The sequence below is a fragment of the Bos mutus genome, chromosome 19, assembly GCF_027580195.1.
Source record: "Bos mutus isolate GX-2022 chromosome 19, NWIPB_WYAK_1.1, whole genome shotgun sequence".
NCBI lineage: Eukaryota > Metazoa > Chordata > Mammalia > Artiodactyla > Bovidae > Bos > Bos mutus.
Window position 1 is genome coordinate 6,601,448 of NC_091635.1, and position 12,571 is coordinate 6,614,018.

A 12,571-nucleotide genomic window follows, 5' to 3' on the forward strand; every position below is an offset into this window, starting at 1 on the left:
CTGGTTGGATCTCCTTGCATTCCAAGGGACTCTCAAGAGTATTCTCCAACACCACAGTTCAAAAGCATCAGTTCTTCGGTGCTCAGCTTTCTTTATAGTCCAACCCTCACATCAATACGTGACTACTGGAAAAACCATAGCTTTGACTACACAGACCTTTGTCGGCAAAGTAATGCCTCTGCTTTTTAGTATGCTGTGGTGATGGACAGGGAGGCCTGGCGTGCTGCGATTCATGGGGTCGCAAAGAGTCGGACACGACTGAGCGACTGATCTGATCTGATCTGATCTGATGGGTTTGTCATAGCTTTTCTTTCCAAGAGCAAACATCTTTTAATTTCATGGCTGCAGTCACCATCTGCAGTGTAACTTTGATAGTTATTGTCAATTGTTCTCCAAAAGGCCCTAGTGTGGACTCCCACCAATGCTATATGTGTATGTGCCTGCTTCCCCAAGTCTCACCCAATGTTGACCATAATCAAAGTTTTAACAAAGCATTCCATATTATATTTTATCAGTCAGGGTTCCCCAGAACAACAGGACTAGTAGGAGATCTATCTATAAAGACAGATTTCGTCTAAGGAATTGGCTTATGCAACAGTGGGAAGCAGCAAGTCCAACATCTGTCGGGCGGGCCAGCAGATTGGAAATTCTCGGGCAGGAGCCGATGCTACAATCTTGAGACAGAACTTCTTTCTCAGGGAAAGCTCAACGTTGCTCTTAAGATCTTTCAATTAACTGGATAAGGCAAATGTGGATTATTGAAGACTTACAAGTCACCAGTCCCAACTGCAGAATTACTTGCTCCTACAAATGCTACAATGAGTGGCCTTGTACACCTATCTTGGTGTACCTCTGCAAGCGGAAGTTGGTTGTAGATGTTAGTCACATCTAAAATATGCCTTCATAGCAATATCTAGATTAGTGTTTAATTGAATAACAGGAACTATAGCCTAGCCATGTTGACACCTGGAACAAACATACCTACCCAAGAGAAATGAAAACATATGTTCACACAGAAATGTGTAATAGATGTTCATAGCAGCATTATTTATTAGTAGCCAAAAGAGTGGGAACATCCCAAATACCCACCAACTGATAAATGGAAAAACAAAATGTGGTATAGCCATATAATGGAATATTATTCTATAATAGAAAGGAATTAATTACTGGTACAAGCTGTAACCTACTGCTGCATGCTCTCACCCTGATGAACCTTAAAAACAGGACGCTAAGTAAAAGAACCAGTCACAAAACATCATATATGGAATGTTTCTGTTTATATGAAATGTTCATCAAGTCTCTCTATCCATAACCCTTGCCCATTTCTCTATTGAGAGCTTCTTTTGAGAGCTCTTGATATTACTTGGTGTTTAACCCTTTACCTGGCACGAGCTGTGCGGTGTTAGTCGCTTCAGTCGTGTCCGACTCCTTGCGACCCCCAAGACCTCAGCCCACCAGGCTCCTCTGTCCATCTGGCCAATATTTTCCCCCTGTCATTTTTCATTTGATTTTCTTGCTGTATCTTCTAATGACCAGAGTATTTTTTTCTATACAATCGGATCTATTGATCTTTTTCTTTATGGCATCTGTATTTCCTGTCTTGTTAAAAAAAAAAGGGTTGCTAAGAACCACTGTAAGAGTCACAGTAACCACTCCATTCATCTTGGTTTTCTAAATGTTCCCCTGAATCATGAAATCACAGGAAAGCAATGTATTTAGACACCATTAGCCCGGCTCCATTGAGAGGCCTCTACGGAAGTGCGAGGAGATGTCAGGCCCCGGCTTTTAGAAAAGATCGATACAAAAGCTGGAGGAAAAGCTTTGCATCTTCTGCAAAATTACAAAAGCCCATCTTGTCATTCAGGCCTCTTGTGTGAGGATCCATACAAGAGATTCCTCTCAGCAGCTCATGCCAAGAGAAAAAATACTCGCTGATTGAAAGGACTCAGGCATTTTTCCTGGCAATAAAGTATCACACACTCCATCTGGCTTCCCATTTCATCTTGACTGCCAGGAAATCCAGAACCAAATGTAAGCTCAGACGCAGGAAAAACCCAACCTCACTTTGGGGAATTTTTGCCAGGCATAATCAGGCAGCATCGTTAACTGCCCTTTGGTATAGTGGTGTGTGTGCCCACATGCTTAGTCGTGTCCAACTCTTTGTGATCCCGTGGACTGAAGCCCATGAGGCTTCTCCATCCATGGGATGAATGGGTTGCCATGTTCGCCTCCAGGGCATCTTCTCGATCCAGGGATTGAACCCACATCTCCTGCACTGGCTGGCAGGTTCTTTACCCACTCTGGTGGGTTTTGCTGTAAATCACTTCAGATCGCTTTTGGATGAGACACAAACAGGGACATAAACAAAATGACAAGAAGAGAGAACAAAGACACTTGTCTAAACGGTGGTGACGCTGACGCAGAGGTTTCTGTCACAACTACGATTAATTAACCTTTCCATATGTGCTCCCAAAAGTGGAGGTGCCCTGGAAAATCTAGATCTGAGGCTTCTCTGAGCAGTGAAATTTGGAGCACACCCAGCGTAACTTCAGGAAAATCCTGGCAGCTGTTGCGTGGAGACACTCCTTTGTGCTTCTAAGATAATAGATTAGCCAGACCCCTCCCTAACATTTGGGAGACCAGGGCTAGCATACAAATGGTGGCCCATATACCACGTGTCTCGTTTTTAACAGGCTAAAGCAAGCTAAGAAGAGAATCTATCAAATCAGGGTTTCCCTGATGGTTTAGTGGTTAAGAATCCACCTTACAATGAGGGGGACTTGAGTTCAATCCCTGATAGGGGAACTAAAGATCCCACATGCCTCGGAGCTACTAAATTTGTGGGCTACAATTACTGAGCCTGTAAGCCACAGCTAGAGAGTCCCTGTACCGCAAGGAAAGATCCCGGGAGCCACAACTAAGACCCAGGGTAGCCAAATAAATAAACACATATTTTCTTTAAATCTATCTAATCAAATGCATCTGGACTTCCCTGGTGGCCCAGCGGTTAAGACTCCATGCTTCCACTGCAGGGGGCACAGTTTCGATCCCTGATCTGGTAACGAAGGGGCTTCCCAGGTGGCACTAGAATCCACCTGCCAGTGCAGGAGATGCAGGAGATGTGGGTTCAGTCCCTGGGTTGGGAAGATCCCCTGGAGGAGGGCATGGCAACCCACTCCAGTATTCTTGCCCGGGAAATCCCATGGACAGAGCTGCCTGGCAGACTACGGTCCATAGGGTCACAAAGAGTCAGACACGACTGAAGCGACTTAGCACACATGCATGCTGGTAACTGAGATCCCACAGGCCACACGGTATGCCAAAAAAAAAAATGCATCTGACCTTCCTACCTTGACAAAAATACCTGCCTACCAACGCAGAAGCCAGAGTTAAATGTATCATTCTCAGAAGTTCTGCACCGAGACATAGCAGCCTAGTGACAGACGTCTTCCTGTCCTCAGCCTGCAGTCCACAGACGTTCCCCTGCCATCCCCAATCCCACACATTCTACACGCCAAGGTCCTCAGGAGAGTGTGTGCGTGAACACCCAGCCTTCACACCCAAGCTCTGTCCACATCCCAGCAAACAGCCACACCTTGGCCACTACTCAGGCAACACTAGCATTTAGCTTGGAGCAAACTATAGTCTATAGCAGGGACACAAGTCTTTGAGCTCCATGGACCACTTATTTCAAAGGGAGGGGCACAGGCAGATAAAGACCAGGCATAAAGGTGGCCCTGGATTTCAGGGGCAATCATTCAATTTCTAAATTGATCAGCTCTGAGCTCTCCATGGTGACCCAGAAAAAAAGTTTGCCCCCATCATCAACTGACACCTGACGTGATCATCTTCACAGAGTTGCTGTTTTTAAAAAGACCAGTCCAAGCGCATCATCCCGCCCTTGCCTCCGGACAGAATTCTGCTGGATCTGAAATACTGAACCCCGTCACCCTGGACTGTGTCCTCACTGAATCAGAAAAGGGAAGAGGGAACTGTTTTCACAGGAGAGAAGAAGGTGATGGTAACTCTTCATCCTGGAGAGGACAAGGATAAGGGCAGAAAGAACGAGAATCTGTCCTATCTTTTAGTAAAAGTGGTGGATGCAGATGGACAGACTGACCCCTCACATTCTGGAATATTCTCTCTAGGAAGCACTTCTTCCAGTTTGAGGAAGTTAGATTTGAGATGTAAATTATTACAGCCACTGCATACAACAAACAATGGAGACTTTTCACCAGGAGGAAATAAAGGAAAAGAAAGAGAAGCCGCTCAGCCGTGTCCGACTCTCTGTGACCCCATGGGCGGTAGCCCAGCAGGCTGCTCCATCCATGGGATTTTCCAGGCAAGAGTACTGGAGTGGGTTGCCATTTCCTTCTCCAGGAGGAAATAGGAACTGAATAGAATTTGGTTCGGGAAGTGGGACTGAGGGACCGTGGTCAAAGAGCATCCAAAGGCTACATCGTGTGTGACCCCTGCTAGTGATTCATGCCATGGTCAGAGCAAACAGTGTGGGCACCACGGTCTGACCCAAGGAGGCCCTGTCAGTCTTTACGGTTTTTCACGTTTGTTTTTTTGTATTTTTACGGTTTTGTAAGTTGAGCTAAAGCTGGCATCTCCCAAGTCTTTCCAGTGACCCTGAATGCTTGCCTTTGGACAGTGGCTACTGTCCACTTTGAAACGAATGCATTTACCCAGCCATTCATGCATCGAGGATCCACTGGCTATGAGCCTCTGAGCACATGTTGATTTCCTCCCTATCGCTTGTGATTTTCTTTCAGGCATTGCACCTGAACTTCCAGGTGGTTCTCCCCACTACTTCCTGCAAGTAGAAAGTAGCCAGACCCTTCTTTCCCAGACTCTTTCCCTTTAATATGTTATCCTCTCCAAGGCCAAGTGCAAATTCTTCCCAATGTATAGATCCAGACATCCTCATTTTTTTCATTCTACAGACTTTCCCATAAGGGAGACGCCCAGACACAGGTATTCCAAGAAGCAGATGCCAGAAGGGTTAGGAAATGTTCAGGGATTTTGGACTTCCCTACTAGTCTAGCGGTTAAGACTCCGAGCCTCCAACGAGAGTTTGATCCCTGGTAGGGGAAGTAAGATCCCCTGTGCCCCGTAGTGTGGTCACAAAAAAAACAGCGCAAGGATATTATTGAGGGAAACTCCTATGAGAGCAATGGGGTGGGAGAGGCAGGGAAAGCAGCCAGACTGTGATGAAGGCGTCGACTCTAAAAAGATGCACAACGTGAGAGTTGTGAGTTAAGTTTTATTTGGGGCAAAATGACTGCAGCCCGGGAGACAGCAGCCCCGCTAGCTCTGAGAGACTGCTCCGAGGAGGTAGTGGAGGAGGTCAATATGTGTGATTTTGGTAAAGGGGGAGTTCATGCAATTGAGCACCTATTTTACAAAAGGTATTTTTCTGCTAGTTGCGAGCAGCCGATGTCACCATGAAGAGATTTAGTGCTTTCCTAGGTATGAAGAGATGCGAGAATTGGGTCATGAAATCAAGTCCTGAAAGTATCTAACTATCTAAAGACCTGTTCCACCAGTTTTTCTGGAGCACATAGTGCCCCATTCTTCACCCCAAACTCCCTTCTGGGCATCTCGAAGGTCAACAGCTGCAGCAACACCGGATTCAGTTTCCGCAGAAGCAGATGTCAGATGCCCTTGCACGCATGCGTGCTAAGTCGCTCCAGTGGTGTCTGACTCTATGCGGCTCTACGGATTGTAGCCTATGTCCATAGGATTCTCCAGGCAACAATACTGGAGTGGGTCGCCATGCCGTCCATCAGGGGCTCTTCCTGACCCAGGGATCGAACCCAAGACTCTAATGTCTCCTGCATTGGCAGGTGGATTCTTTACCACTGGCGGTAAAGAATCCACCTGCAACATGGGATCCCTGAGTCAGGAAGATCCCCTGATGGAAGGCATGGCGATCCACTCCAGTATTCTTGCCTGGAGAATCCCATGGACAGAGGAGTCTGGCGGGCTGCAGTCCATGGGCTCGCAAAGAGTCAGACATGACTGAGTGACTGAGCCCAGCATAGCACCACCTGGGAACCCAGCAGATGCCCTTGGCAAGCACCAACTCGTAGTTGACCCAGGTCTGTCCCCAGGTGAAGGAGGAAGAGCAGGAAGGTGGGGTAGACATGTGTGAGGCTGCTGTGAAGTCTCTGGAAGTTTCTGCAAAACTGCAAGAGACTCCAGGAGCCAGAGTTGGCTTTTAGGGAAGTCTTGCTTCTCCCAGGAACAGACCAATGATGGTCTGCAGAGCGCAGCAGCGGGACCTCAGTCAGCGATGCCCCGGGGGCTGGAAGTCTGAGAGGCACATTCTCAAGGTCGCCCGAGAGACTGATTAACTTGGGTTGAAACAAGATTTCCTTCATGTTTTCATGCCATGTTCAGTGGTTTCACTAGGAAATCCAGAGCTTGGGGTGTGTGTGTGTGTGTGTGTGTGTGTGTATGTGTGTGAACATGTGTATGTGTGTTTAGAAGGAGCCCACTCCCACAGCTCCAGAACCTCTCAGCCCCCTTTGTTGCTCCCTTTCAGACCATCCTGGTGGGGGACAGCGGCGTGGGGAAGACCTCCCTGCTGGTTCAGTTCGACCAGGGCAAGTTCGTCCCGGGCTCCTTCTCGGCCACCGTGGGCATCGGATTCACAGTAAGCACTCCTGGGCTTGGGGGCCCTGCTGGGCCTCTGACAGGGTCCCGGCAGGAGACAGGTGGACTCTCACACTGGGTCATTCAGGAGGTTTAATAAAACGGCTATTGGCTGAGGTGCAGGCAGGGGGTGGGGAAACCAGGAGGGATATGGCAGGGCCCTTGGGCAGTTTCAGGGCGTCCATCCCACCCGAGGTCTGAAGAAAGAGAAGAGGGAACTGTCAGCAGAACCAGGAACAAAGATGGCTGTGTGCAGAGGGCTGCCCTGACCCCAGCAGTGGAACACAGCCACCATCAGAGCCCACCCAGGAGGCAGCCAGGGCAGGAAACTGTCCCCTGTTCCACACTGCTCCCCTCCTGCTCCCCGTCCACCTCCCTCTGGGGCTCCCCATGACCGAAGACAGCTAGAAGGCAAGGGAGCATCCTGACGTAGATACAGGGAAAGAAGCAGCCCAGAGAGGCAAAGAGGTAGCTTAAAAGTTGCACGTAAGTCCATGGGACTTCCCTGGCGGCCCAGTGGTTAAGACTTCACCTTCCCATGCAGGGGGTGCGGGTTCGATCCCTGGTCTGGGAGCTAGGGTCCCGCGTGCCTTGCGCCAAGAAACCAGAACAAAACAGAAGCAATATTGTATAAAATTCTTTATGTTGCTGTTCAGTCGCCCAGGCGTTTCCAGCTCTTCATCACGTTATGGACTGTAGCCCACCAGGCTCCTCTGTCCGTGGGATTCTTCAGGCAGGAATACTGGAGTGGGTTGCCATTTCCTCCTCCAGGGGATCTCCCTGACCCAGGGATCGAATCTGCATCTCTTAATCTCCTGCATTGGCAGGCGGGTTCTTTACCACTAGCGCCACCTGAGAAGCTCTTTATAAGACTTTAAACTATTTATAAAACTTTTAAAAATGGTCCACATCAAAAAAAAAAAAGTTATACACATGTGCAAACTTGGCATTGTCTTGTGGGTCCTAGGGCACCGGCAGGTCAAGGGTTAAAGTTCAGGTTTCTCACACTCTGTCTCTCCCTGGATACACCATGGGGGAGAAGCTCAGATTAAGGAAGCATCCTCAGGTTTTGTCTATTCTTAGCACCGCTGCAGGCCACAAAGCGCTTCCTCTAGCCCACATCCTTATTTCTCTCCACTTTCACTATGCCTGCCAGAGGCTGGCAGTGACCTTGAATCCTGGGGAAGCCTTTGGAAAGCTTTTTGGCCCTCTCTTGGATGGTGGCAGGCACAAAAGGGCCTTCTTCAGGGGTCCCCAGAATCCTAGTATCTGGAGATGCGGAAGGACAAATGTCATTTCTTGGGCAGCACAGGTGTTTGAAAGACCAGCCTCCCGGACCAAACAAAGCACCAGGCCTGGGAGGTGCTGGGACACAGCAGAATCATGCTGGTGGGACCCCCCAGAATCTGGACTTGACCACTGGGTCACCGTGCAGAAGGCAAGGGACCATGATGGAGCAGAAACGAGAGACTGGCCAGAGTATGCGCCAGGGCCCGAAGTTCAGCCTGAAAAACCAGCACCCAAGGCTCCTAGTGCTGCGAGCGGCGAGGCTGAGTCCAGGAGGGGCGGGGCCACACTGGCAGTCCCAGGCTTCGGACCGGGGTGCCAGGAAGCCGACCAGGATGGGGGTGCCAGGCGTCCTCCACCGCGGGCCCGCGTCACCTGCCCCTCAGCATGCAGGGCACACGTGTGCCCACAGTCACCCTCCTCACTCACTCCATCCCCATCCTCCCGTGTGACAGAGGGTGAGCGGCAGAGAGGGGGTGGGGGTGGGGGAAACTGAGTCACGCTCCTCAGAGGCACAGGGGTGGGACCTCCAACGTTTGCCACCAGCCTGGTGAGAAAAGCGAGGCGACTGCCCGTGTGAGAAGGAAGAAAGCGAGTGGCCAGCAGCGCATGGGCCGGGCCCGCCCTCCCTCCTGGGCCTTGGCTGTGTGCTTGGCCCCGGTTCGCACCTCAGGACAAACCCACGGGCAGCTTATGCTGCGTGAGGGCCTAGGGGCCCGACTCAGCCCTGAGTCTGGGGTCTCCTGGGTCCAGTAGGTGGCCTGGGAGCAGACCGGGCACACACCCTACCCCTCAGCCCACATTGGCCGTAGAAGGTGGTGACGACAGCCTGTGACAGGAGCCGCAGTGAGGACACGTGACTAACCCTGGGCCAGGCACCACGGCCCAGCTCCACACAAAGAGGCCTGCAGCGGTCGCTGGGAAAACATCGGTCTCCTCCACAAGCCCCCTCCCCACTCCTCTGGCTAGCGCCAGGGACCTTCCATTCGTTTCCTTCCCAGAGACGGGTCTCCTTCCAACCCTCTGCTCAGACCAGCTGGACTTTTGCCCAGCAGCTGAAGTCTCCCATGTCCTCTGACACAGGGGCTGGAGGACACAGGCATCTCCTCCCAATATCAGTGGTCTGGGGGGCCCCAGAGAGCTGGGCTGCCGGACACTTGCTTGTCCACCTGTCGTTTGCACATTAACTTGAAACACTGCTGACAGCTCATTGTTGTTAAGTCATTAAGTCATGTCTGAGTCTTTGGGACCCCATGGACTGCAGCACGCCAGGCTTCCCTGTTCTTCACTGTCTCCCTGAGTTTGCTCAAACTTGTATCCATTGAGTCAGTAATACCATCTGACCGTCTCATCCTCTGTTGCTCCCTTCTCCTCTTGCCCTCAATCTTTCCCAGCATCAAGATCTTTTCCAATGAGCTGGCCATGTGCAAATGTCCTGTGGCCAGCCCTGGCTATGGTCAGAATTCCTGGTAGCCAGTGGGGGTGGGTGGGTGTCCTGTTGACCCAGCTCATTAGGCTGAGTGGAGCCTGGGCAGCAGGAGAGAGGAGGAGTCCTTGACCTTCACTTTAAAGGAGACAGAGGTAGGGAATTCCCTGGTGGTCCAGTGATTGGATACTGTACTTCCACTGTGGGAGACATGAATTCAATCCCCGGTTGGGGAAATAAGATCCCACTTGCCACGTGGCCAAAAAAAAAGTTAGTAATAATAACAATAAATACAGGAGACAGAGGTGAGTGGGGAGACCACTGGGATCTGCCCCCAGACCCCCTCCAGAACCTCTGAGCTCATTGCTTCCAGAAGGGGGATCTGCCCATGTCCTGGGTAGATGGCTCTCAAAGCAAGGTCTTCGCCAACTCCTCTGTCATCAACTCCACCAAACTGGCGGCATAGTCCCGTGGATGAGTTTACTGGAGTGCTGACACCCATAGGGTTCACACAGCAGTCTCCCTCCCCCCGAGTCAGGTCCTCCTGGCTTTGTCTTGTCTCAGTGTCCCCTAAACTCTCCAGTCTTGCCTGAACACAGCTGTAACGTTCATCTTCCTAAAGCCTCGTCCCTGGTCCCCACCACCTAGCACCATCAGTGGCTCGTCTACCGCCTTCCAATAAAGTTGGAATCCGTTCTCTGCCTGCCAAGGTCTGGCGCAGTTCAGCCGGGTGGTTTCCAAACACGCAGGTAATGCACATAAAAACCTCCAGTTTGCCTGCAGTCATGGATCCCGAGATCATCCACGCACACGTGGGGACCTGTGGTCAGGCACTTAGACTCTGATGTAGGTATTCCCCCAGCTCTGGGGGTTTCTTGCTGCCCCCTCTGCTCACTCCCCCATCTCCTGACTGCACACAAAGGCCCTCCTCTGAACAACCATGAGGCTTCACGCAGCATCATCACTTCCGTACTGGGAGGTTGTGTGGGGGTGTGGGGTGTGACTTGTGTACTGGAGGAGGGCAGGGAGATCGGTTAGGGGTGAAGTGTGGGGTGTGTGCCTTCTGCACTTGGGGGTGATGAGAGGGACTGGGGTCATTGAGAGACACTGCATTCAGAGGGTAATCTCTACCTCTAGGGAAGGTGTGAGATGCGGGGGTCAGTGAGGAGGGTGTTTGTGCAGTGATGTGGTGTGCGTGTTGGGGAGTGGTGTTGAGTCATGTCTGTGACCGTGAAGTGGTGACACATGTTTGGGGGATGTGAAATGTGTGTGTTTGCAGAGGGGGTAAGGCATTGTGTGTTTATGGTATGATATGAAGTGCACCTGTGCTCACTGATAAAAACGGTGCATGTGGAATGATTTGAGGTACTTACGTGACTTGAATTGAGGTGTGCATGACGTGAGTGGTGTGTGTTTCTGTGGCCTGGGTGGTATGTATGATTTGAGGTGTGTGCGTGAGGTGTGTGCATGATGTAAGGTGTGTATTTGTGGTGTGAGCCGTTGTGTGTCTGTGCTGTGAGTTGTCTGGTGTCTGTGACGGGGTGTGAGGTATGTGTGTGCCTGGGTGTGAGGTGTCTGTGTGTGTGTGTCACGTGAGGTGTGCATGCATGGGTGTGAGGTGTCTGTGATGGGGTGCGACGTGTCTCTGTGTCTGTGTCATGTGAGGTGTATGTGTGTGTGTCCATAGTAAGGTACTAGGAGTGGGTGGGGTGACGTGTGCCCAGTGTGAGTACTCGGGGAGATGCAGGCTGCCCCGGCATGCACACAACACTAGAGAGGCCGTCAGGAAGGCTGGACTCCCCAGAGGCTGTGTCCTCCGTCCACTCTCTCCACCACCCCTCCTGTCTAAAGACACTCCCCATCTCTGAGTGGGCCGTGCGTCCCCCCTTTGGGGCAACACCTGCCTCCCTGGCACCCCCCAGCTCTGAACATCCCTGACCCCCTCTCACTTTCGACTCCCTGAAGGCTGCCCTTGAACACCCCGCCTGACGCTGCAGTGTCCCAGAGGACAGCGTGTGACATACTCTGCTCATGACACCGCCCATGGGCCCCAGACCCAGCAGGCCAGACAGACACGGCCCAGAGGGGTCCAGCCGGGCCTCTCTGCCATGTTAGTGGGCTCCGTGCCCCCTGCTTCCAGCCCGCCCAGAGTGGAGATGCAGCAACACAGCACTTGTACTTCTCCACCATTTCTAGGGCATCCACACCAATGGGCAACTTTCCTCATCCCAAACCTGCCACAGGACAAAGACAGTCTTACGGAAGCCAACACAAACCACAGCTGGAGGCCAGAAATCAAGGCATGGGCAGGGCCACACTCCCTCTGAAGGCTCAAGGGAAGGACCCTTCCTTGCCTCTTCCAGCTTCCGGTGGCTCCCGGAAACTCTTGGCATTCCTTGACTGGTAGCTGCAACACTCCCAGTTTTACATCTGTCTCCACATGGCCGTTTTCTCCTTGCGTCCTCTTCTTAAAAGGACACCATTCACATTGGATTGAGGTCCCACCCCCTCCTCCCTAGACAGCGAATTAAAAAACAGAGACATGACTTTGCCAACAAAGGTTCATCTAGTCAAAGCTATGGTTTTTCCAGTGGTCATGTATGGATGTGAGAATTGGACCATAAAGAAGGCTGAGCACTGAAGAATGGATGCTTTTGAACTGTGTTGTTGGAGAAGACTCTTGAGAGTCCCTTGGACTGCAAGGAGAGCAAACCAGTCAATCCTAAAGGAAATCAACCCTGAATATTCATTGGAAGGACTGCTGCTGAAGCTGAAGCTCCAATACTTTGGCCACCTGATGCAAAGAACTGAGTCATGAGAAAAGACCCTGATACTGGGAAAGATTGAAGGCAGGAGGAGAACGGGACGACAGAGGATGAGATAACTGGATGGCATCACTGACTCAATGGACACGAGTTTGAGCAGACTCCAGGTGATAGTGAAAGATAAGGAAGCCTGGCGTGCTGCAGTCCACAGGGTTGCAAAGAATCAGACACGACTTAGCAACCGAACAACAACAACCTCTCCTCTAAGGCCTCATCTTAAATAATTATACCCGCAACGACCCTACTTCCAAATAAGGTCACATTCTGAGTTACTAGAGCTTAGGACTTGAGTTTCTCTCTGGGGAGGGGGGAACCACAATGCAACCCACATCAGCCTGGTTGGCAGAGGAAAGCCAGAGAGGACCAGACC

The 12,571-nt window shown here is 51.1% G+C and overlaps 1 protein-coding gene across 1 annotated transcript in view; it reads left to right on the plus strand.

Annotated features, from left to right (window-relative positions):
• RAB37 (RAB37, member RAS oncogene family) overlaps positions 1–12,571 on the plus strand; it is a 68,274-nt gene that overhangs the window by 45,060 nt on the left and 10,643 nt on the right. The window contains exon 2 of the mRNA XM_005907924.2: positions 6,554–6,664. Within this exon, the coding sequence (XP_005907986.1) occupies positions 6,554–6,664 (111 nt within the window). The remainder of the gene's footprint in view (positions 1–6,553; positions 6,665–12,571) is intronic.